Below are 24405 nucleotides of genomic sequence, written 5' to 3'. Positions count from 1 at the left end.
GGGACAAGCTTAACAAACTGCAATATATAATGTATACTTTTCTTGTAAACTAAACTGTATACAGAGTTCTATTTTATTGTTTATTATAGTGGCTTTCAGATAGTAGATATATATTTATCTGTATATATTTTAGTTTACAAAACATATATACACACAGTAATTACACACACACACACACACACACACACACACACACACACACACAATGTGTATAAAATATGTCTCTAGAAGTAAATCAATGAAGTTAGATATAACTAAGAATTGGCCTACATCACCTACTGCTTGAAATATTCCAACTACAAAATATTAAAAATTGTTACTACTTACCAAGTCATTAATTCAAACTGAAAAGTTAATTGTTCACAACAAAAAGTAAATACTGATTTAAGGGGGGAAATTGCATAATGCAGCCTCAAATATTAATGTCTATCAATACTTTTGAATGTAGAAATATACAATTCTGTTTCAGAAAAGTAATGTATTTCAAACAGATCACCAAACTCTGAACATGACACACTATCCCAGCAATAAAGTGAAATCTACTCCAAAATTACAACCATATGATAGTAATATACCAGGTTTCCTGTCTAGCCAGTTTAAAAAATAACAGTTTTGATTCCTGCCTTTCTGAAGAAACCAATTAATAGGATGCAACATCAATAACATACCTTTGGAAATCTATGTAAAATCATATTAAATATCATTATCTCCAGCTAAATTATCTCATGCTTCTACCCATTAGGTTGACACGTCACTGCTAATCTGAGAATTCAATAGGCTTTTAAATGGCTGAATGATATGATCTTTCAAAGGGCAACTCCATCTACAAAGTATGGAAGTTTCTTTGTAATGAAAGTACTGATTATTGAGAGTTTTGCAAAGCATGGCTGATGAAACTATTTAGTAAATATACTGTAGGCCAAAATGATAAATCTTGCTCTTAACTCTGCATATATAATTACATGTATGTTTAGCCCTGTTCACAGTGTATGCAAGCATTTAGTATGTAAAGTGATATCTCTTGTATCTCTTCAGTAATCGGTCCCTTCACATTCTTTATTAAGGTTTACTTGCTGTTCCTCAGTGCACACATTTAATAGACATGCATATACTATGGTATACATGTACCAACAATTCAAACTTTGTAATCATTTCCTCTCCTATATGATAATAGAAAAATTGTAAAGTTACTAAATAGAATGTGTTTATTAATATATTTTGTACCATAAAAGTCACACAATTCTGAAGTCCTGGAAACTGAGGCTCATTTGAACTATACAGTCTGCAAATGAAAATTGATGAACATAATGTAGTTATAATGCTACAATTCAATTCCTTAAATTTAACAAACCAAGGGCACAATCATTAGATCTTACTGCACAAAGAAATACAGGATGTGGAAGTGCAAAAGAGCAGCACTTTATCTATTAAGTATCTTTCCTGGTATTTAATGTGCCTGCTTTATGGTTCAGTCTGCACTGCCGTTTTACCAATAAAATTAGGCCCATAGAGTAAATCAAATAAGCCAACATGAAGCATTTTTCTTTTACTGAATGACCAATCAATCACACATCAGTGTTGTAAATTTATGTGCAAAAGCATTGAAGTGCTTTACTAAAAATTACAACATAGAAACACATTAACAAATTCATACAATTCAGATCTGGAAATATAACAACACAAAGAGGAAACAGAATTACAATACATGTACAACACAAGACAAATACATGGAATTCATTAGAAAATATTGTAATAAATAATTCATGAATTATAGTGCAATTGATTTATGCATAAATAGAACTAATTGCCTAGATATCAGTTATTAACAAAATCTGTCAAAAATCAAGGCAGCCACAGAGTTTTACTAAATTACTGCAACAATGAAAATACTGCAATTTAAAACAAAAACAAAACACAAATACAAGTATTTGTACTGTAAACAACTAAAAAAATCAGTCTCACTAAAGTTTTTATACAATTTAATTTAATATAAAATAGTCATTAGCTACCAGAAATGGTTTAATTTACTGAGCAGTAGTTCTAAAAACAGAGGCACTGTTTTTTTCTTTTTAATATAAAATACTTGAGAAACATTCAAATAAGTAGAAAGCAAGAAGGCCTGCTTTCATCTTCATTTAAAAGTCTACTGAAATATGAATTTTCAGAAACTTGTCAATTTCTAAGTAGTGACTGGTAACTGAATTTGAAAAGTAGTTTAAAATTATAATTTAAATAGCCTTTTGAATTGGGGCGGATGAGGGGGAAGTTTATGTATTTCCCTGCCTTTCCTCAGTTGTATAATCAAAGGTTCAGCCTATTCATTAGAAATAATTAACATTTCTTTTTAAAACTTACAGGTTGAATATTATCTACAAACTATCAAAAAATATTTTAATATACTATTTCTGGCCAAAAATAAATACAAGTACGAAAATGCTGAAAATTAATTATAACATTACATATAAAACTACCACCGTTAAAGTCAATAGCAAAATGATCCCTGATTTTATGAATCCTGTTACTTTTTGGTCAGGCCACCATTTAAATGATATTAAAAGAGTACTGCAATTTGTCTTTGATATAGACATGAATTAACTATTGTCTAAAACATTTAAAAAACAAGCTGGGAAGAAACAAGTCCCAGTTTTGAATGGGTATATTCTTCCTCCTTCCCTGCTCGTCCTATCCTTATCTCATAACCTTCAGGAAGTGGGAAGTAAGGAGATGTAACAGGAGGTTGGATGTAAAAACTTTATATCCGAAGTTTACATATCAAGCAATGAACTATAGGTCCTAGCAGTCCTCCAAATAAACCTGAAATCTTGTTTTCTATTGGGGAAATATATTATTAATGAATAATCTTAATCCTGATGAACATATGGCTTTAGTTCTTTAAAATTAAGGATGACCTTGACAAATGTTAATCTCAACTGGGTGAGACTTTTAATTTTTTAGCATGTTTCCCATGCAGTTAAGCTGAAGAAAATTCAGCACAGATCATGTAATTCCCAATGAACTGATTACATGGTTGTGTTGCTTTCATTTCTAAGTAACCCCCAATTTATTAGGGGTCAAATCCCTTCCCAGTTCTGAAATTACCAAGTTGAATGACATCTTCAAAAGTATCAAATGTGAACATACTATAAACAGTACAATTCACAGAATTTAAAGAATGACCTCTTGTATTGTCAGTTAAACACATTCAGTCATCCATATATGGGAAAAAGAACAATTTGGAAATATTAAAATCTAGTTTTTTCTATGAAAAATTGATGTCATCATTCATAAGTAGAAATGATAGGAAACAATACAGCTATGTAATATATATAATCAAATTAGTATGGTCCTTCTAGTAAGCAATTGCTTACCCATAGTGAAACTGCTGTAGAGCTCCAGAAAAATGTATTCCTCCCTAACTAAAGATGCATTGAGGCATATGATTGATCGATCTATCAATCACTCAGTAACTGCAAGTTTTTTTTTAATTTTCTCCCACCCTGATAGATATTTGATAAAGATAACACAAATGCCAGAGCTTATATAATTTCAGTAAGTAGTGCAATTGCCTAGGAATACAACAAAAGCATGCAAACCTTTTAATTCCCTTGAAGCTCAGAAGTCTGTTAGCACATTTATAAGTGAGCACATTTCGTTCTGAACCCTACTTGATTTTCCCTGTGAGAAGGATCATTTCCAATTATGAGTTTTCTGAAGACCATTCAAAAACTGTAATATAAAGAACTGTCCTCTGAAGTGTGTGTGTGAGTGTATGTATAATCTCCATCTCAGAAGACAGTTCTTATATTATCAAATAAATAAAATGAAATGCCCAGCTTCCAAATAGTAAATATACAAAGAATTTCTAGTACTGAAAGTTCAAAACAGTTTTTACTGTTTTTTAAATCGGTAATTCTATCAAGACCCTGAACTGCAAGATTTGGTTATTAGCAAAATGATGATGTATCGGCCCACCAAAATGAAAACCTGATATTCATTTTGATAAACTGAAAAAGGTTTGAAATGTCACAGCAGCGAAACGTTACTGTTATCGTGAGGTTTTTCAGTAGGAGTGTTAAACAATCCTTAAATAAATGTAAGTAGGCATAAAACCAACTACCAGCACACTTAAATCAATATAACAATTTTCAAGCTCATTCTATGCACATTATGAAACATGCTCTAATATGCACTCCAACTTTTCTCTCAACCCTTGTAAGTTAGCTTATTTTCCATACTAAAGGAAAACCATTTTATGTATGCCTTTAGTATTCCATCTCATTTCATAGTTATTCTATAGCTACAACTAAATTTGTCAGCTTTCACAAGCATATATTTTGTAAACACCAATTTCTTGCTAAACCAACAATAACATTTTAATAATCCAGTTTTCTTGCTAACACGTTTTAAAAATGAAATATTTACTTTATATCCAATGTTACACTCTAATGTACTTTCTTTTCCATTGTCTGGTTTTAACTAATACTTCATATCAGTTTCCACAGTAAGAAAGTAGAACTGTCCTCTTCCCTTGATTTGCTTATTTTCAGTTGTGAGCAACTTTCTGAAAATATTTTGAGAGGATAAATGCCCTAAAAGCACAAATCATGTATTTCCTTAATAGGATGGATTACTGAGCTAGGGTCAATCTTCACTAGTAAAAAATAATATTTCACATGACAAATAGAAGATGTTCCCAACATTTTATGCTGACAACTAAATAAAACCTGAATCCTTTTCACTTATTTGTACAAGGATTATATTAAATACAAAGTATCACAATTGTGATCAATTCTATCATATTGTCCACAGTGAAAACCCTGAATAAAATTTCTTTAAAAAGGCATGTATGTGGTTTCTGAACTGCAACATTTCATTTCTTCTAAGTGAACATTTGTTTCTCCCGCATATATGCTTACACCTGCACACGCACACACACATGTACACACTCACACACATGTATACACACACACACACACACGCACACACACACACAAAAAAAAACCACAGAATTTCTAACAAATTAAACTACATAGGCTTGCTGCTGTTTTTGCAGGTGCCAGTCCCTGAATCAGTGATATTAAACATCCCAGTGTCTGGTAATCGGAGCTTCTTCTTCGGAGGTGTTTTCAGAGTTCCAGATCTCTCTTTAACTTTGTATTCTAAAGTGCTGTGAGGTACCCCATAGATCCCTTGTGCTTTGGAAACACTCATTTTCCCGCTCATTACCATTGCAATAGCTTCCTCCATTATTTCATGATCATATTGCCGGTAGCGACCACGTTTTTTCCTTGGTTGTTTATTATCCTTACGATCTAAGCCATCTTCTGTGGATTCGGAGGTGCCATCAACAATGCCGTTCTTAGTATTAAGACACAAAGGAGAGAGGTCCCCATGGAGAAAATAAGTGTCCAGATTTGAAGGAGTTACAGATGCAGAACATTCCACTTTGCTCTGTTTGGGGAATATAGTTTTCAGTTTTTGAAGAGCTGATCCTTCTAAGACTGATGAGGTTTTGGAAACATGGTACATGACATCCAGAAGTCCAGCATTTTCATGCTGTTTGGGAACAGCACTGATCCTCAGCTGAGGAATTTTTAATTGCACAGCTGGAGCTGACATTTCAAATTGTACACTTTCATTTTTTTCTTTAAACTGAGTGACCATTCTTTGCAAAGTTAACTGGTGGAGGTAATTGGAAGCTGTTGGGAATCTTAATTCTGAGGTTTCAAGTAGACTAAGTTTATTTTTTTCTGTGCGCTCTGCTTGAGCTTTTGCCCACAAGGCTACTTTTTGCAGCACAGCACAGGGCTCTGAACTGTCCTTGTAAGAACAGATGTCCTTGAAATCTCGAATTTTGTTTTTAAAGAGTGCAGGGTTTCCTGCTGGTAAGGCTTCTAAGTGGAGAAGTAAAGTTTTTTGAGGTATGCCATAAAGGATGCCTGCTTTATTAATGTCCAGTGCTCCGGACTGAATGTCTTTCAAGGCTTTTGAGAGCAAACCATCTGCAAACTCAGCACTTCTTTCCACAAAGTCCTCTCTGTTTCTGTGGAGTCTCCTGGATGGATGGAATGAAACGATGGTGAACTGATGCATGAGAGACTCTCACACAGCTATGGAAGGGAAGGGTCCACTCCTTTATTATACTCCTTGCTTAGGTAACATCACTGCTTCTGACACTTTTTAAGGCTTTGAGTTGTGGTAGCTACTGATTACCATAGCAAAAGTTCTGGTAGGACCATGTGAGAAAATGATAGCCCAGCTTCTAGAGCAGCCCTTCCAAGAACTTTAAATCCTAGCTCAGGATTTGGTAACTTTGCCATCTGTTTTCAATTCCCTTTTGACAGATGCTTGCAGAGTAACACTTAAAACTTCTCTTTTCACAATCTAACATCCACTGAATGTCCCCATCCTCAAGGAGTTTTGTTAGTAGAAACGTGACGTTACCGCTAAACAAGTAATAAAAGAGTCAACCCCCTTATAGAAACGTTGTTTATAACTATTAAAAAGAACCTTAACAAATCCAGTTTTTGTAAAAATGCAATTAAAAGTCCTAAATAATGGTTCTAATTTATAGTAAAGTTAGAAATGTGTGTGACTAGTAGGGGGACAGGGAGATAGAAAGAAAGATACGTAATGCAAGCAGTTTTTCTGGGTTGTTTTTTTCTCCAAAGGAATAATTCTATTATACAAATGATAAGTGACTGTTATGACTGGAAAGATGCCAGAATTATAACATGTTATTTCAATGTAATTTCAGTAAATATTTATTACAGCAGCATATTAACCATTCATAAATGGTATCTCAGTAGCATGACATCACATACCATAGTAAAATAAAAAAGCTAGAGCACTCTCTTTTTGGGATACTAAAATTGTAGCTCCTTTAATTTTCTTCTAACATCCAAAAACTATTAAAATGTAAAATATTTTTCTTTTTCCAATGGTAAAGGTTTAATATCAAATAGATTTGATTCTATTACTTAGTTTTCTAATTGCATTATGTACATAAGCATTTTATTTTATTTTTAGGGACATGAACTAAAGTTTGGTGATTGTTCTGATAACTTTTCTTTAACAGAAAAAAGTGAAAAACACAAAATGAATTATATGAGTTATACACAAACATAGAATTATGAGTGAAACCCTGGCATAAGCAAAGAAGAAGAGTGTGTCAACATACATTTTATACAAGTCAATTCCAAAATAAATCTTCATATTTGTCTTACTGCCACTTACTCCCTTTAAAATAAAGCAGAGTAATGCTTATTATGCTTACCCAGACAATGAATTTTCAGAACATGACCCATCATACTGTGACTGTTCCAAGTTTGATTTCTTCGTAGAGAGATCTAGCACTCCATCCCCTATTATAAAAATGGGGTATGTAAGAGTAAAAAACATGTACTATTATCAACAACAAAATGACAAAGGGCAACTACTAAGACACTCTCGTGCTATACATCAATTTCTGTTATTAATTTTTACGTCTTATGCTATGCAACTCAAGGATGATGCCAGTACTACTACTGCAAACACTTATTACTTTTTAAAAATTTCAGTTGGTCTCTGAAGATTGCAAGTACCTGGAGATTACCCTCTTGACTTTTTTATTCTTGCTAGTAGCAGGACAACACTAAGTAGGTAAATGTATCCAGCAGAATCACATTGTGGAGTCTGAATTAGATTAGAACAGTATTGTGCTATTTTTCAACAGTTCCCAGTATTTAAAAACTTCTGGAGAGTAAAATCAATTCCAGGATTTAAAAATTAAAAATATTTAAAAATTGTACTTGTGGGACTATTCCAAAATGTAATGTTCAGCTAATGTGGAATGATGTATCATAGAATAGAAGCATTGAGAAATATAATTGTAACTAGATAGCTTTCACAACCACCAGCATTAATTACACACTGAAAACTCAAATTGAACAACAGGCACAAAATGAAAAATGGATCTTTACTACCACAGGACCTATTATCCAATGGTGCAGAGATCCTTTTACAAAAAAACCCCATAGCTGAGAATTGTATATATTTATTATTTTTCAAAGTGGTTCTTTGGTGATGAAGATGATGCCTTAATTTCAAGAAGATTTACTTAAGCAGAAAAAAAAATCTCAGTAAAATGTCAGGTTTTAATAATGAATTAGAATCTTGTATTAAATCACAGTTTAATAAGCTTCCATTATTATTAATTACTGGTATTACCAAAAGAAAACTCAAAGAAAAAAAAATTCTATTTTTTACAATAATTATAATAACGATTACAATCCCGAAGTTATGATAGTTCACTTAGCGACTGTTCAAAGTTACAACCTAGCCCCTCCCCGCAAGTACTTAGGAACTAGTCCTGAAATTATGAATGTTACAGCACCACAGCCATTGTTCAAACTTAGAACAAAGGCAGAGGTACTGCAACATTCGCCCTGCCTATTCCCCCCTCCTCTCAAGGTGAGTCTTCACAAGAACTCCTCCTCTGGAGACTCACTTATCTTGCAAAGATCTGTCATGGTTTCTTTGCCTGCTTTGTTGCTTCAGGCCTTCGGTGCATTCACAGAGAACAGAGGCCTAACATACTGCAAGATCATGTAAGATCAGTAGCGCAACATCTTGTGCTATTGATCTCGCACTACTTTAGGCTTCTGTGAATTGAGGCGTGGACGTTTGCAAACAGAGGGAAGACTTTGGACCTTCAGGCTTTCCTTCCATTTCCCATTTCTTTGCCAAAGCCTGCAGGGAAATTGCATTCCTGTAGGTTTCAGCAAAACTTTGCAATAAATCTGTTCCTACCAGCAAAGGCTTTTTACAAAGGGCTGCCGAAGTGTATGGGGATGCAGTCCTCAAGTGCTTTGCCAATGAGAAAGGAGGCCTGGAGAAGGGTGTGTGTTCCTCTGGGCTTCTTTTCTCATTGTCAAAGGCCTCCTTAAGCATCGCTGAAGGTCTCAGGTGCTTTAGTGGTGAGAAAGGAGGCTCAGAGAAATGCATGCATCCATCCAGGCATGCACATCCCTCAGGGCCTTTTTCATCACCAAAGTCCTCCTCAAGTGTCACCAAAGGCCTCCTTCAAGTGCTTTGGCAGTAATAAAGGAGACCCATAAGGGCGCGCACACCCCTCTGGGCCTCCTTTTTCATCACTGAAGGCCTCCTCAAGCACTTTGGCAATGAGAAAGGAGGACCGGAGAGGTACGTGTGTCCCTCTAAGCCTCTTTTTTCATCACCGAAGGCATCCTCAAGCGTCACCAAAGTGTCATCCTCAAGCGTCACCCTCATGTGCTTTGTTGACTAGAAAAGAGGGAACAGCCAAAGAAGAAGAGAGGCTGGACAGGAGACAGATCTTCATAAGATAAGTGGCCTAGCAGGCAGGATGGGGGGAAGCACTTGTGGGGACCCCAAGGGAGGAAGAATGAGATATGTCAGTTGGTCAGGTGAGGCTTTGGGTGGTCTAAAGCAAGTGGCTTGTTCCACCGCTAGGCCCTCTTGGCCTTCCCCACCCTAAGATACTTCATATGCAGTTAATGACCCACACATTTGATTAGTGAATGTGTGGGCGAAAGGAGGGAGTGATTGCAGTTAAGTCACTCCTACAAATCCTTGGGTTATTTGGATTCAAGGGCAGTTCTGGGTTATACAATTTGCCTTCTTCCTCAGCTTTTTCCTTATATTACCTACTGAGCATATTCATCCTTTTCAGCTACATTAATGTGTGAAATTGCATATTTTTCTGCAAGCATTTTTACATGAAGAGAATGCATGTATTTTATTTATAATATGTATTTTTACCTTTTCTTTCAAATATACTGCAAAAAAAACTTAACAGAAAATTTCAAATGCAGTAGGAAACTACAAACACAAACTGCTAAAAGCAGCAATGTCTATAAAATAATTATGATAAGTTTATAATTTGGGCACGCTGAAATGGAAACAGTTGAATTAAAAGGTATTCTAGTCTTAGGTGTGAAATTTATTAAAAGGTTGGAACAGTAATTTGAGCTTAAATATTATTAGTGGTCCAAAAAGTTAACTCCGCATTAATAAAAAGCACAGGATTTTTAAAGGAAATGTATTAGGATTGGTAGACCTCAAAAATCTTGGCTATTTGGGACTTCTGGTTTGAGCTTCTTTGGCAATGGACCGAAATCCGCAATCATGCGTGGTTTCGATCCGTGCTCACCGCCAGAGCGCCCCGAGCCGGCTGGATTCGGGGCTAAGCCACCCCGCAGAGGTGGTGAAGAGGGGGGAGACTGCCAGCAGGGTCAAGGAGAGCCACTTCTCTCCTCCCCAGCTGGCCATTACTTCCTTTCCCGAAGGCAGCGGTGGTCAGAAATGGCCACCTCAAAGCACTCGACCAGAAAAGAATGTGCAGGAGGAAGATAAGAAGAGAAAGTTTTGGTTGACCGGGTTGAACTGAAAAAGCAATAACATAAGGTACCCTGGAATTTGAACTATTAAGAATAACATTGTTCTCAAAGAAGATTTTGAAGCGGCGAAGGAGAGAGGGAACGGAAAGGATTTGGCTTTTTTTTCCTTTCCTTCCTCATATTGACAGCTAAGAGATTTAAGTAAGAAACTGACAAAATTCCATTTTGACATCAATAGGCATTCAAGATGAAAATAAAATGTCAAAGGGATAACAAAGACTTTTGGATATTCAAAAACCTTTAAAAGAAGAAAAGAGAGAAAAGGAAAAAAATAAAAGGGTGGGATCTGGAAAAGTGGAGGAGACTGCCTGGAAGTAAAAGAAATTTACAACGAAATTTCAACAAGATTCCTGAAAGATACATTCTAACTGAAACTTTGTAACAATAGAACCCCGGGAAGAGAAAGTGGAAAAAAGAAGCAAAAAGAAACAGTTTTGGATTATTTGGATAATTTGGTGATTTTTGGATTTTTGGTTACTGGATTTAAATGACTAAAATCAATCAGGTGGTTGTTTAAAAGTGTTTAAAATGGCATTTTTCTTTGCAACAATAAAATCTACTGACATCAGCAAGATGGAGCAGTTTGATTGGAATACACCGAAAACAAAGCTGATTCATAAGAACAAGGTGGAATGGTTTTTTTTGCTGATGGCCAAGGTGCACTAAAAGAACTCTGTAGTTTTATTCCAAAGCACTTGAAAGAAAAAAAATAGTAGTGTTAAGTTAGTAAACAGATTAATTACATGGAAGTTCAATCATAACATTTCATAATTTGAAAGAAAAAACATCAAAGAAAAATATATTTGAAATACTCTTTTTTGTATATGGAAAGGAATTGTATACATAAAGTGAAATTTTCTAGCTATCTGTGAGGTGTAAGGAAGCTGCTTTAATAAGTAAGCTGCTTTAATAAACAAAGATGCTGTATCCTCTGACAATGTTTTCAAAATATACTTAAGGAACAAGTTGTAGTAACCTCTATCAAATGCACTCTGATCATGTTCAATCTGACAATGTTTTCAGCTCACAAGAGATTTATCTGGAATTAATGGCAGCTCTGATATCATAAAAGTCTTATTTTAGCAGACATTTGAATATCAAATAATGAATCCCAAAGGATTTGAAAGAACATGCTGTCACGTTCCATATTTTATTCAAATATGAGCTACCTTGTCAAAAAATATAACCATCCCATATATTATCAGTAAAACTTATTTTAGCAGCTGAAAGTCCTGTGGCCAGGGTCTTCATGTGTCATGAATTCAGATGATGATGGACTGCAGTAAGCAAAGATATAGGTTATAACACTCTATTTAAGAGTATGACCAATACAGTGGCCACATTTTCTTCCTCCTTTCTCTGGATGTTTTACCATCTTGCCAAAGGAAATGTTCCTGAAAAGGGGGATGCTTGCAACCGTTTGGTGAATCATGAGCAAGAACCCTTATGACCTCCCATTTAACAGTAGCATTGTATCTTATAATCAGCCACTTGCCTCTAAAATTCTTGGCACTGTTCATGAGCAGACATCTAAATGATTCTAACTCCTTGCCAGAAGAGCATCTAGGAAGTCAAGAAGCAAATCAAGACAACTGACCCCAACCCATTGGGTTCACAGCCTCTGGTGATCACAGAAAAAGATGTGCAAGATCTATTTCACAGACAAAAGCCAGGAAAAGCACCAGGGCCAGACAAGACAACTCCTTCTTGCTTAAAAGTCTGTGTTGACCAATTGGCCCCCATCTTCACCCAAATCTTCAATAAATCACTAGAGATGTCCTATGTTCCTTCTTGCTTCAAACACTCTACTATCATCCCAGTGCCAAAGAAGCCCTCCATCAAGGAACTGAATGACTACAGACCAGTTGCTCTAACATCGGTAGTTATGAAAATCTTTGAAAGGCTAGTGCTGTCCCACCTGAAAACCATCAGGGATCCGCTGTTAGATCCCATGCAGTTTGCATACCGAGCAAATAGATTGACAGATGATGCTGTTAATATGGCTCTGCACTACATCTTACAATACCTTGAACCTCCAAATACCTACGCAAGGGTCCTCTTTGTAGACTTCAGTTCTGCATTCAATACCATCATTCCAGATATTCTTCTAACTAAATTAAACCAGCTACGGTACCTGAACACACTTGTAAGTGGATCGTAAGCTTCCTAACAGTCAGGAAGCAGCAGGTGGAGCTAGGCAGAATCACATCTGATACCAGTACAATTAGCACAGGACCCCCCCCAAGGCTTTGTGCTTTCTCCACTTCTCTTCTCCCTATATACCAATGACTGCATCTCAAATGATCCATCTGCTAAAATGCTGAAGTTTGCAATGACACAACAGTGATTGGTTTCATTCGAAACAACAACGAAATCCGCATACAGACAGGAGGTTGTACAACTTGCCTCGTGGTGTAACCAGAACAATCTGGAACTGAACACACTCAAAACCGTAGAAATGGTGATAGACTTTAGAAGAAATCCTCGCATTCTACCACCTCTTACAATACTAGATAACACAGTATCAACAGTAGAGACCTTCAGATTCCTAGGTTCTTTCATATCACAAGATCTAAAATGACCTAACATCAAAAAACGTCATCAAAAAAGCACAACAAAGAATGTTCTTTCTGCACCAACTCAGAAAGCTCAAACTGCCCAAGGAGTTGCTGATACAGTTCTGCAGAGGAATTACTGAGTCTATCATCTGCACCTCTATTACTGTCTGATTTGGTTCTGTAACCCAACAGGACAGACACAGGCTTCAGAAGATAATTAGGACTGCAGAAAAAACAATTACTACCAACCTGCCTTCCATCGAGGACCTGTATACTGCACGAGACAAAAAGAGGGTTGTGAAAATATTTACAGACCCCTCACATCCCGGACATAAACTGTTTCAACTCCTTCCCTCAAAACGACTCAATAGAGCACTACACACCAGAACAACTAGACACAAGGGCAGTTTTTTCTAGCCATCACTCTGCTAAACAAATAATTCCCTCAACACTGTCCAACTATTTACAAAGTCTGCACCACTATTACTATTAATCTTCTCATCACTTCTTATCACCCATCCCCTTCCACTTGTGAATATATGACTGTAACTTTGTCGCTTGTATCCTTACGATTTATATTGACAGTTTCCTAGTATGATTTGATTGCTTATTGTACCCTATGACTTTATTAAGTGTTGCACCTTATGACTCTTGACGAATGTATCTTTTCTTGTATGTATACTGAGAGCATCTGCACCAAAACAAATTCCTTGTGTGTCCAATCACACTTGGCCAATAAAAGAATTCTAATTCTAATTTTTATTGTACAAGTAATATGCCATTCGAGGCAATAATCACAGAGTCTGATACAATGGGCTGTGAGACTTTGCTAGAATTATGCATCCAGGAACATTAGCAACAGTGACCTGGATCTAAGGCTGTGTATAGAAACAAAAGCCTAAATATCTAGTCCCCTTAGCACAAGAGACTCTTCGGTCAGAAAAAAAGACCTATCCTATCAATCAGAAGTGCACAAGAAACTTTCATTTCCCACCAAATCTATTTAGCAAAATTCTGTTCCTGATCCTGTAAGTAGCAGACAATCTAGCACTCCATTTCTGCACTGATGTCAGGGACAGGCAAGTGAGTATTTTGACCATATCATCATTTTACATATACTTTCCACCTCCAAGCTGTATAAACTCGAATGCTTAGTGGATATATAAGCATATCAGATGATGTGTATTTGCGTAATGAGGGAAGGTGTGGCCTAAGGAGATCAACACCCTATATCAAGGTGTGCATAATTATTAGGCAGCTTCATTTCTTCAGGCAAAATGGCCAAAAAGAGATTTAACTGACTCTGAAAAGTCAAAAAATTGTAAAAAGTCTTCCAGAGTGATGCAGCATTCTTAAAATTGTTAACATATTGGGGCATGATCATAGAACCAACAAATGTTTTGCTGCAAGTAGTCAACAGGGTTGAAAGAAACATGTTGAGAAAAAAAGTTGCACATTAACTGTCAAAGATTTGAGAAGAATCAAACATGAAGCTACCAGGAACCCATTGTTCTGACCAAGGCTTCCGAGACCGTAATTAAGCACACACTTAGTTAAAACAACTCTCATTTTATTTCAATGCTGCGAATTACGTTCATTCCCAGCCTGTAATGGGTCCCAAACAGTCCCTCGAAATAAGCACCCACCTTTTTCTTCTATGAATTGCTGCCAACAACTAAAGTGCCAACACAGAGCTTCAAGGATTAATCCGAACAGAACGAACAACTTTGCTTCCTACAAATGTTTCTTTACCTTTGCATGTCCTTTATACCTTATGGGAGGGGCATTAACCTCTAAGCCTTATTCCCGAGTCACCCCTTTTGTTTCAGCTGCTCTTGTCTTGTAACAGCCCTGTGCACATGCGTACTGGGAACAGGCTCCCCTTTTTTCTCTGCCTCACTGCTGCCAGACTCCGGAGGCTCCGGAGTCAGCACACCCCTCCCAGATGGTCCTGGCCACATCTCTGCATCGGACACAGGACCCTTGTCCGAGTCCTCTCCAGACTCCTGGACTGATCCCCATTCTTCCCCACTGTCCGATTCTGCTGCTGTCTGCACAGGCTGCCAGCGAACCTCAATACCCATTGACCTCCAGTGCTGTCATATTCCAGAACTGCAACCTACCCAGAGTGTCCAGAAGTACAAAGTGTTCAGTACTCAGAGACATGGCTAACGTAAGGAAGGCTGAAATCCAACCACCTGAATAAGACACCTAAGTTGAAATGGCAAGACTGGACCAAGAAATATCTGAAGATAGATTTTTTCAAAGGTTTTATGGAATTATGAGATGAGACCAGATGGATGGGCCTGGGCCTGGATCAGTAATGTGTATAGTGTTCCACTTAGACTCAGACACGAGCAAGGTGGCGCGGGGGGAGTACTGGTATGGGCTGGTATTATGAAAGATAAGCTAGTTGGACTTTTTCAGGTTGAAGATGGACTCAAAATCAACTCCCAAACTTAATGCCAGTTTTTATAAGACACTTTCTTCAAGCATTGGTAAAGGAAAAAGTCTGCATCTTTCAAGAAGACTGTAACTTTTATGCAGGACAATGCTCCATTGCATGCATTGAACTACTCCACTGCGTGGCTAGCCAGTAGGCCAGTAAAGCCATAAAGATGAAAGAATAATGACATGACCCCTTCCTCACTTGACTTAAAACCCTATTGAGAACTTGTGGTTCCTTCTTAAATGGGAGATTGGTTGCTGCCGCACGAAAAATTGATTGTCACAAATCAAGAAACTGATAGACTCCATGAATGGAAGGTTTATGACTGTTATTGAAAAGAAGGGTGGCTATATAGGTCATTTATTTATTTTTTTAAACATCAAAAATATTTATTTGTACATTTTGAGTGGCTTGTTTATTATTCTCACTTTAACAGATGCAAATAAACGAGTGAGATGGGCAAATTTTCATTTTTTATTTAGTTGCATAATAATGCTGCACACTAATAGTTGCCCAATAATTGTGCAGATATTCTCCTAAGAAAACCAAATCCTCACTTTTACTTTCTTAAATGTTTAGGTTTGAGGTTTATTAACATTTTGGATTGACCAAAAGCACTGTAGTTGTTCAATAATAACATTAATCCTCCAAAATACAACTTGTCTAATAATTGTGCAAATGAAAGCACTGAAAACAACCATCACCTCTGCAAGACCTGGTTCCAAAATGTTAGAAATTGTTTTTAATAGATTTCACTGCTTCAACAATTATTTCAAAGTCACAGAAATAATTCGCCCCATGGCTAAATCATCAATCATTTCAAATGCAGATTCAGTGAGCAGAGTGAAAAAATGCTACACTAAATTCATCTCCATATGTTCCTGGTTGGCACTAAGTGCAATCTATAGGTATTCAAAACAGATGTTCTAGCCTCAAGTCTAATCTAACAGCAAAACCAAAATTTTCAACACTGTTTTCATATATATTATAACATTCATTTTCAGCAATATCAAATGAACAACTCAAAGGGATTACCTTGCTGAGTATCCTGTTCTTGTGTTCGATTCACAGTGAGGTCTAGAGGGCTATCTTGTTCTTCCTGAAGTGGATTTTCAGTTTGGTTCATTTGGAAATCTTTACATATCAGACTCATTTCATATGATGAACCGTTTCGATTTTCTTGCAGTTTACTATTTTTTGAAATATATTCAATTGCAAATTGACGGATCATCTTTTTCATTAATTCCTGAGCAACTAGGGGAATGTTAGGATCACAGTTCTGAGGAAGATCTGTGAGAAGAAAAGAGTACCATTAAAATATATTCCAGCATATCTTTAACAAAACAGAATAACAAAATAACAAAAGGGACCTTGGAGATCTCCTGGTCCAACCCCCTACTTAAGCAGGACTCTATACCAGGGGTGTCCAAACTTGGCAATTTTAAGACTTGTGGACTTCAACTCCTAGAATTCCTCAGCCAGCTTTGCTGGCTGAGGAATTCTAGGAGTTGAAGTCCACAAGTCTTAAAGTTGCCAAAGTTGGACACCCCTGCTCTATACCATTTCAGACAAATGGCTGTTCAGTCTCTTTTTAAAAGCTTCCTGTGACGAAGCACCAACAACTTCTGAACATAAGCCATTCTATTGGTTTATTGTTCTCATTGTCAGGAAATTTCTCCTAAGGCTGGACATATCTCATTTTCACACACCTCACCACACCAAGTTCAATTGCTTGCTCAAGTTCAGCATGGTGGCAGCAGCAATCTGTGTGAATGCTCTGCCACCTGCCCTGGTAGCCCTTGTCTCTTAGCCCCAAATGTTTGCTCACTTTGACTTGGGTCTACAATTTTAGTGATACACCAGCAAGTATTTCATTGAGTTTGAATGATAATTTATTCCATACTAAAGAGCCAAATTAACATAAACATAACTGCTTTACTGCATCAAATTCAGAAGAAATGCCTTTGGATATTTTATTGTTTAATTTTTTTGGCAACTGAAAGAACACAATCTCTATCAATTCTGAATTACTCCTATAATTCCTTTTGTGCTTTTCAGGACCCTTCACAAAAAAACAAAACAAAAATAACATAAGAAATAATTTCATCAACAATTAAAGCATTGCATGACAAAAAGAGCTTACTTTTTATCCTATCAAGCAACAGAGCCTCGGTGGTTAGAGTGCAGTACTATTTCTGCTGACTACCGGATGCCTGCAATTTGGCAGTTCAAATCCCACCAGGCTCAAGTCAACCTTCCATCCTTCTGTGGTGGGTAAAATGAGGACCCAGATTGTTGGGGGCAATATGCTGACTCTGTAAACCGCTTAGAGAGGGCTGTAAAGCACTATGAAGCAATATATAAGCCTAAGTGCTATTACAATTGTATTGTTCAAAAAACCACAAGATGTAAAGGAGTCAAATTCAAAGCCTCTGGAGTCCAACTGAAAAGTTCCTACTGTATTAAAAGTGGCTACTTTTTGGAAGATTATTTTTTCCTGTAAATATACCATAGAGTACAGGTAATTCTTGTTTACCAACTGCCTTGTTTAGAGACCATTTGAAGTCACATTAGAGTTAAATAAATAAATAAAAACTAGCTTTGCAACCAATTTTCCTATTTACAATTATTGCAATGTCCCACAGCCACATGCTCTCCATTTGCATGCTTCCCAACCAGCTTGTGACAATTAAAGTTAATGGAGAACAGTTCTACACATGAAAGTTGTCTGGGTGACCTTGAGCCAGCCATTGTCTCTCAACCCAATCCACCTTACAGGGTTGTAATTGTAGGGAAAACAGGGGAGGAATGAATATTATGTATGTTTGCCCTCTTGAGTTACATATAAGTTAATAAAGGTGGTATAAAAATATAACAAAATAAATGAATAATGTAAAATTGCAGTTACACAATGTTTTGCCTACAACTATAGTGACTCGCTTAATGACCAAATGGGAAGTGAGACTGCAAGCCTGTTGTGATATTATTTGTTGTTTGCCAACTGCAAAGTTTAGCTCTACAATTACTGGTCCCTCGTGGACCAGTGCCAGTATGCTGACTAGGGATTGGAGATCCCTGCCATGGAGTATAAAAATAAAACTTTGGAACTGACTTTGATTTCACTTATGGCAAATAGGATAATATTACCTCTTTGGCATAAAAATGTAGCTCAAAGTATTTCAACTCAGTCTTGATATCTTTCCATGATAAAATTGCATTAATTTTATGCTTCTTTATTTAAAATATTTTTCCATTTTTCTCCTACCAAAACATTTTGCAAACTATGAACAAAACAAACCAGCTGACATGGTAACAGAATGTAAAAAAATACATAGAATTGGTAAATGTAACATAAACTGTAACATTACATTTGAAATATAAAATTTCTGGGCAAATATGTTTTCTGGTGCTAAAAAGAATATAATAGCACACCTTTTGAACCTCCAAGAGCATTTTAGTTTGAGATGCTTGTTATGCAGAAATATATATGGAAAATATTCTGTATAATCTATGAGTAACCCCCTCGCCCAAATGTTCTATGTCCTTTTCCTAATTTGGTTTTATTTTTTTACTCCATAATCTTGTGCTATGAGATTAAATTCCAAAGGCATTTATACATAAAAAGCAAAGCCACAAGAATCTAACCAGATTATTCCTAACAGTGCAGATAGTATGCAAGGAAATTTAAATACTCTTCTGAGTATTTATGTCCATAAATTACCTTTGTTTTTAAAAAAAAAACATGCAAAGAAACTGTTAAAAGAAACTGGCAAATCCAAAATGCAGCTTTTTAATATTCAGCTAATATTGCTTGACTTAACAACTCAAGCTCAATAAAGGACACTGCATCTCAAAGTTAAAAGAGAAACAAGTTTATATACAAAACCAGGTTTGCGGACAGAATACTAATTTCATACCTCCTCACCTTCAAACATTAATCACTACCCCCCAAAAAATGAATCTTTTTCTTTGTGGGATAATTTAAAACAACTGCTCTAAAACTGGATGCATACTTCTTGCAAGTATTCTGTGAGGTAGGAATACAGATGTCTTGCAAATTTTTCTTCACTGTACTCCAAAATATTATGTTCAACACATGAGCATGGAAAGATGTAGAATATTATACTAAACTAATGCTCAGTTTAAATTACTTGAAATGTTACAAGATTTTTAAAAATGGGAAAATAAATCAGTTTTTTTCTTTCTTTAAAAATTAATTTCCTCATAAACTAAATGCATATGAAAAGCTCAACTAGAGAAAAGCTATTTCAACTGCAAAATACCTTTCAGAAATTAAGCTAGAGCTAGAGAAATTTTTTAAGAAAGAAAAAATAAATAAATTTTATGTAGAATTTCTGCTGAGCACTATATATCATAATATGAAGTAAAATCTTACCTTCCTTACGAAAGAGTGCATTTAAATAATTCTCTGCTTGGCACTCAATTTTATCAGTGTTGGACTGGCCCTGAGATGACAACTCCTCTGTTGACTGCAAAGAACCAAGAACCGTTGTAGGATCCTAAAATGCATAAAGAACCCCCGATTTTCTAAGTAAAAGCAAATCTTATTAGAGGTGAGCAAGAAAAAATCCCATTATATAACTATATATTTATCAATGTTTTATATAGCATAATTTAAAGAACATTGGAAATTTGGACAAAATGTGTGTCAAGATCATATACTTACACTGACTATTTCTTTATGCAAGTTACAAAAGGAACATTTTTCATCCATAGACCAGTCAGTCACTTCTTCTGGTTCACAGTCTGGGGAAGAGGAGCAATGGAAGAGAGAGGATGAGAAAAATTAAATATCATTCCAACACCTAAACAGTAACCACAACTTCAAATTTGCTTCCCTGCCAAAAATGAGCAAGCAGGAGATGTTTTAGATTAAGAAACTGAACGCTAGATCAGGATAAACATAGTTCTGCTCAAAATTTCAGATCATTCTTATTCAAATACAAGACCACCCTGGCCTAAGCGCAACTCTTGGAAGTGATGCTTAATTACGCAGCAGGCGCAGCCTCTTCCGTTGGGACCCTTTGGCTCCCCCCACCTGGCAGAGCGACGGTGGCAAAACTTTGAGCTCTTTCCTCGGACGGCAAAAGGCGCAGCACTTCACTCATGAGGAGAGCTTGGCGGCCCGTGGAGAAGCGAAGATGGCGAGACACGAGTGAGCTAGGGAGCGCATGCCGCAACAGCTGCCCCCACTACCTTCTCCCCCCCGCTTGGCTGCCTGTCCTTCTCCCACTTGGCAGTTCCAGGGCAGTGGCTGGTGAGGCTACCTGCCCCTGAAGGAGAATGTCTGTCTCTGCTCCTGGAGAGAGAGGCAGGAAGGGCATCCAAGTGGCAACGGTGGGGGAAAGAAGACAGTGGGGCGGCTATTGCAGTGCCCGCTCCCTAGGTCGCTCGAGTTTCAGCACCCGCTGAGCCCCTGCCTTGGGGTTTCCTCACCTGATCTGCTCCAAGTGATGCCTGCCTGGTCGGATCCTGCCTGCCAGACACACAGAGCCCTTTATCGAGCCTGTTGCGTGCGTTCGGCATCTGTGGAGGAAGCTCCAGGACAGCCAGCAAGATTCCAAAAGCTAATGTTGCTGCAATGTGAATGGAATGGGAATAGGATGAGATGGGATGGAATAGTAATAGCAGTAACATGGAGTGGGAATGGGGGTGGGAATAGGATGGAATGGAGTGGAAATGGAAAGGAATTCAACGAGGTATCCCAGGGCACTGCCAGGATTGAAGGGGATCCTGCAGAAGATGCCCCAGGAGAGAGAGAGAGATGTGGAAAGAGATATGAAAAGAAAGAGATATGGAAAGAGAGATAGAGAGAAACATAGACAGAAACAGAGATAGATAGATAGATTAGATTAGATTAGATTAGATTAGATTAGATAGATAGATAGATAGATAGATAGATAGATAGATAGGGGAAAGAGAGAGAGAGAGAAAAAAAAACCTCTCATCTTCTTCATTTTAAACTCCTTGGGGCTGAGAAGGATTGCTGCAAAACTGAGTATCCTGAAGTAGACTACTAAACAACTTAAAAAACGATTTAGTAAAAAAAAAGTCAACCAAAAGAGCAACAGGCAAATAAAAGCAAATAAAACACCCTCAAGAGCAAAACAAATTAAAGTTTAATTTGTGTGTATTGTTTAATGGAGTGCTAAATTGGCAAAATGGATTGCTAAATTGGCCACACCCACCCACTCACATGACACCTAGCCATGCCCACCCAGTCATATGATCACCTGGCCATGATCACCCCACCGGTCTGGCCCCCCAACAGTCTGAGGAACCATGAATTGGCCCCCTGTTTAAAAAGTTTGAGGACCCCTGCTCTAAAAGAACATTAAGAACTATCATTCCATGTGCTAACACAAATGCAAGGTCCTCTACATGCTGTCTTACAGTTATGGTAACCTGACTTAATTCACTTTTCTATACTTAGTAAATAATAGACTCTTTTCATTGTCATTAAGCTCTTATTTCCTTTTCCAACTTCAGTACGAAAGTTTTAATACTTTTCAATTATCCTAGATTATTTTTTCTATAAATTTGCTCCTTGATGGATTCTGCATATATATTGCTTGAAAAATAACTGCCTTGACAGAAGTTATCTAGCTATTTAATTCCTGAGAATGGGTAATAATCTGTTTCACTAACTTTGTCTAATGTTTTGGTTCTCCATCACAAATCACTCCATATACTAATAACATAACATGTTTAGGGCTTTAAAAAAAACTGTCAGAAATGCAGCTCTAATTTCTGTGAAAAAAGTTCCTCGTGTACCACATTAACTCTTTCTAGAAAATAAAGAATCTTAATTAATTAGAATGTAACTGAATTGGCTGCCCATGTACATGATTCTGGCTAACAAATCTTACAATTGTTATCATACAATGGAGATAGCAACATCCTGAGAATGTTCTATACAAAAAGAGTTTAGCCACATCTAATGGTATGTCACTTATAGAGCAATGGTGGCTAACCTTTTCAGCACTGAGTTCTGAAACGGGAGCCAGATTCATGCCAGAAACCAGAAGAGTAGCTCCCCGACATTGCATGTGGGAGCACTGAAAACCGGAAGCTTAGCTTCCCGTCACATGCGCCAGCCACCTGGCCTTCAAGTTTCTAACACGCATGCATATGCGGAGCCCAGCTAGCTGGCGCATGCATGAGCTCTGGGGAGCTTCTCTTCCAGTTTCCAGTGCTCCTGCATGCGTGAAGACCAGCTGGCTGGCATGCGCATGCACTCCGGGAAGCTGTTCTTCCATTTTCCAGCGCTCCCGTGCATACAAAGACCAGGTGGCGGGCACGTGGATGTGCTCCGGGGAGCTGCTCTTCCGGTTTCCGGTGTTCCCGCGCACACAAATCCAAGTGGCCAACCCAGAACAGCAACGGGCGATGGCTGACGTGCCCAGACAGATGGCTCTGCGTGCCACTTCCGGCATGCGTGACATAGGTTTGCCATCACAACCATAGGGTTTGAGGGTACAATTGAAGTGCACAAATCCACTTCTAAACTTATTTTTATGTACAGTGAATATATTACCATGGGATTAGAAGTTTAAAAGTGCCTCCCGTCCCAATAATGTACTGTTCCATCTTGTAACTTAAATGATCTTTTCATTGACAACATTGGCTTAGATTGCCTTTATTACTTTTGCCATCTCTAATGACTCTTGATAGTTAATAGTGCTAACATCAAAAACTCAACAACACATTTGACTAATACCATTAGAATTATCCACTTCCTCCTTTAATCCAATTGTGTTAGTTCATAAAGGTGCTCCATTGCAGGTTCAAAAGCAAAATTCCGTCCTGGTTAAAGTGGGATATAAATGTTCCGCTATCAGAGGCAGCATCCTTTCTTTATACTTAGAAGAGTGGAAAATGCTTCTAACATTGGGCTGATTACCTCTATTTTTAAGTTTTATTACTAAAGTATTTAAACATAAAGCAAATTTCTGTTACCTTATGATAGAAAATACTGAATTATGTATGACATTTTTTTCTTTGCTTATATAGAACGAAATGCCAAGTTGTTGCATTATGAAGAAAAGAAAATCCCTATCACATATCTTCCAAATCTTTCCCTGTAATCTCTTTTTCTTAAAAAAAAAATGTGCTGAGCAGAGAGCTGGACTCAATTACTACTCCAACTTTTATGATTTTAGGATTCTATTTGCTCCTATTCTCCACTTATGTTATAACTGGGTTCCCACCGCCCTTCCATACAATCCAATCCTTTAAAACAGGAGTCCCCAACCCCAGTCTGTGGACCGGCACCGGGTTGTAGCATGCCAGAAACTAGACCACGCAAACAAGCAAAGCCCCATCTATGGGATGCAGGCAGCACATGAAACGACACCCCCTCCGGTCCATGAAAAATCTATCTCCCTGGAACTAGCCTAGGTTGCCCAAAAGGTTGAGGGCCGCTGCTTTAAAACATCTAAGCTGAAGAATCATTACTTCACAGATAATTGCTGAACCATGTTTAATGTTATAGGAATATCCAGAGTCTCAGATAGGCCAACTGGCATGGCCAAAGAAGTTTCTGCTTCTATAAGAGAACAACTGCAGGTTGAAGGAATGTTCAAACATTAAACAGTGCTTAATGTTAATTGTGATTGTTGAAACAAGCAGCTCCATAAATTATGACCTGAATTTTGGTTGATCATGTTCTGATGGCAGAATAAGCGGGGGGCTCTCTCAGCGCAACCTATTTCACAAAGTTGCTACTATGAGAAAAACATAGTAGGAATTTTATGTATCCCATCTGGAGCTCCTGGATTAAAGATAGGATAGAACTGTAAATAAAAACTGAAGTAGAAATTTCAAAACTCCTATGTGTTGAAATGGGGGAGCATGTGGGCAAAAGGTTATTTGCAACGCAAGTATCTTTTAACTAACCCAATGGATTTAACTGGACTTCTTCTGATTGCAGTAATTCTAAGGTATGTACTAAAGCCAA

The 24405-nt window shown here is 37.2% G+C and overlaps 1 protein-coding gene across 4 annotated transcripts in view; it reads right to left on the bottom strand.

Annotated features, from left to right (window-relative positions):
* The window catches only part of LCORL (ligand dependent nuclear receptor corepressor like), an 86731-nt gene that overhangs the window by 17111 nt on the left and 45215 nt on the right, over window positions 1–24405 (bottom strand). For 2 of the 4 annotated variants that reach the window (XM_026678842.2, XM_087963357.1), the window contains exons 3-7: window positions 20113–20192; window positions 19822–19945; window positions 16461–16715; window positions 7277–7364; window positions 1539–6055 (exon numbers count right to left, since the gene is read on the bottom strand). In XM_026678842.2, coding sequence (XP_026534627.1) covers window positions 5026–6055; window positions 7277–7364; window positions 16461–16715; window positions 19822–19945; window positions 20113–20192 — 1577 coding nt within the window. In that variant the 3' untranslated portion in view covers window positions 1539–5025. Of the gene's footprint in view, window positions 1–1538; window positions 6056–7276; window positions 7365–16460; window positions 16716–19821; window positions 19946–20112; window positions 20193–24405 lie in introns of those variants that run through there. The other 2 variants (XM_026678839.2, XM_026678840.2) reach the window with 1 other exon arrangement.

The sequence above is a fragment of the Notechis scutatus genome, chromosome 4, assembly GCF_049901735.1.
Source record: "Notechis scutatus isolate UNSWTSFEM ecotype Mainland chromosome 4, rNotScu1.2, whole genome shotgun sequence".
Classification (NCBI taxonomy): Eukaryota; Metazoa; Chordata; class Lepidosauria; order Squamata; family Elapidae; genus Notechis; species Notechis scutatus.
Note: the sequence above shows the minus strand (reverse complement) of the source record. Positions and strands in the feature narration are given on the sequence as shown.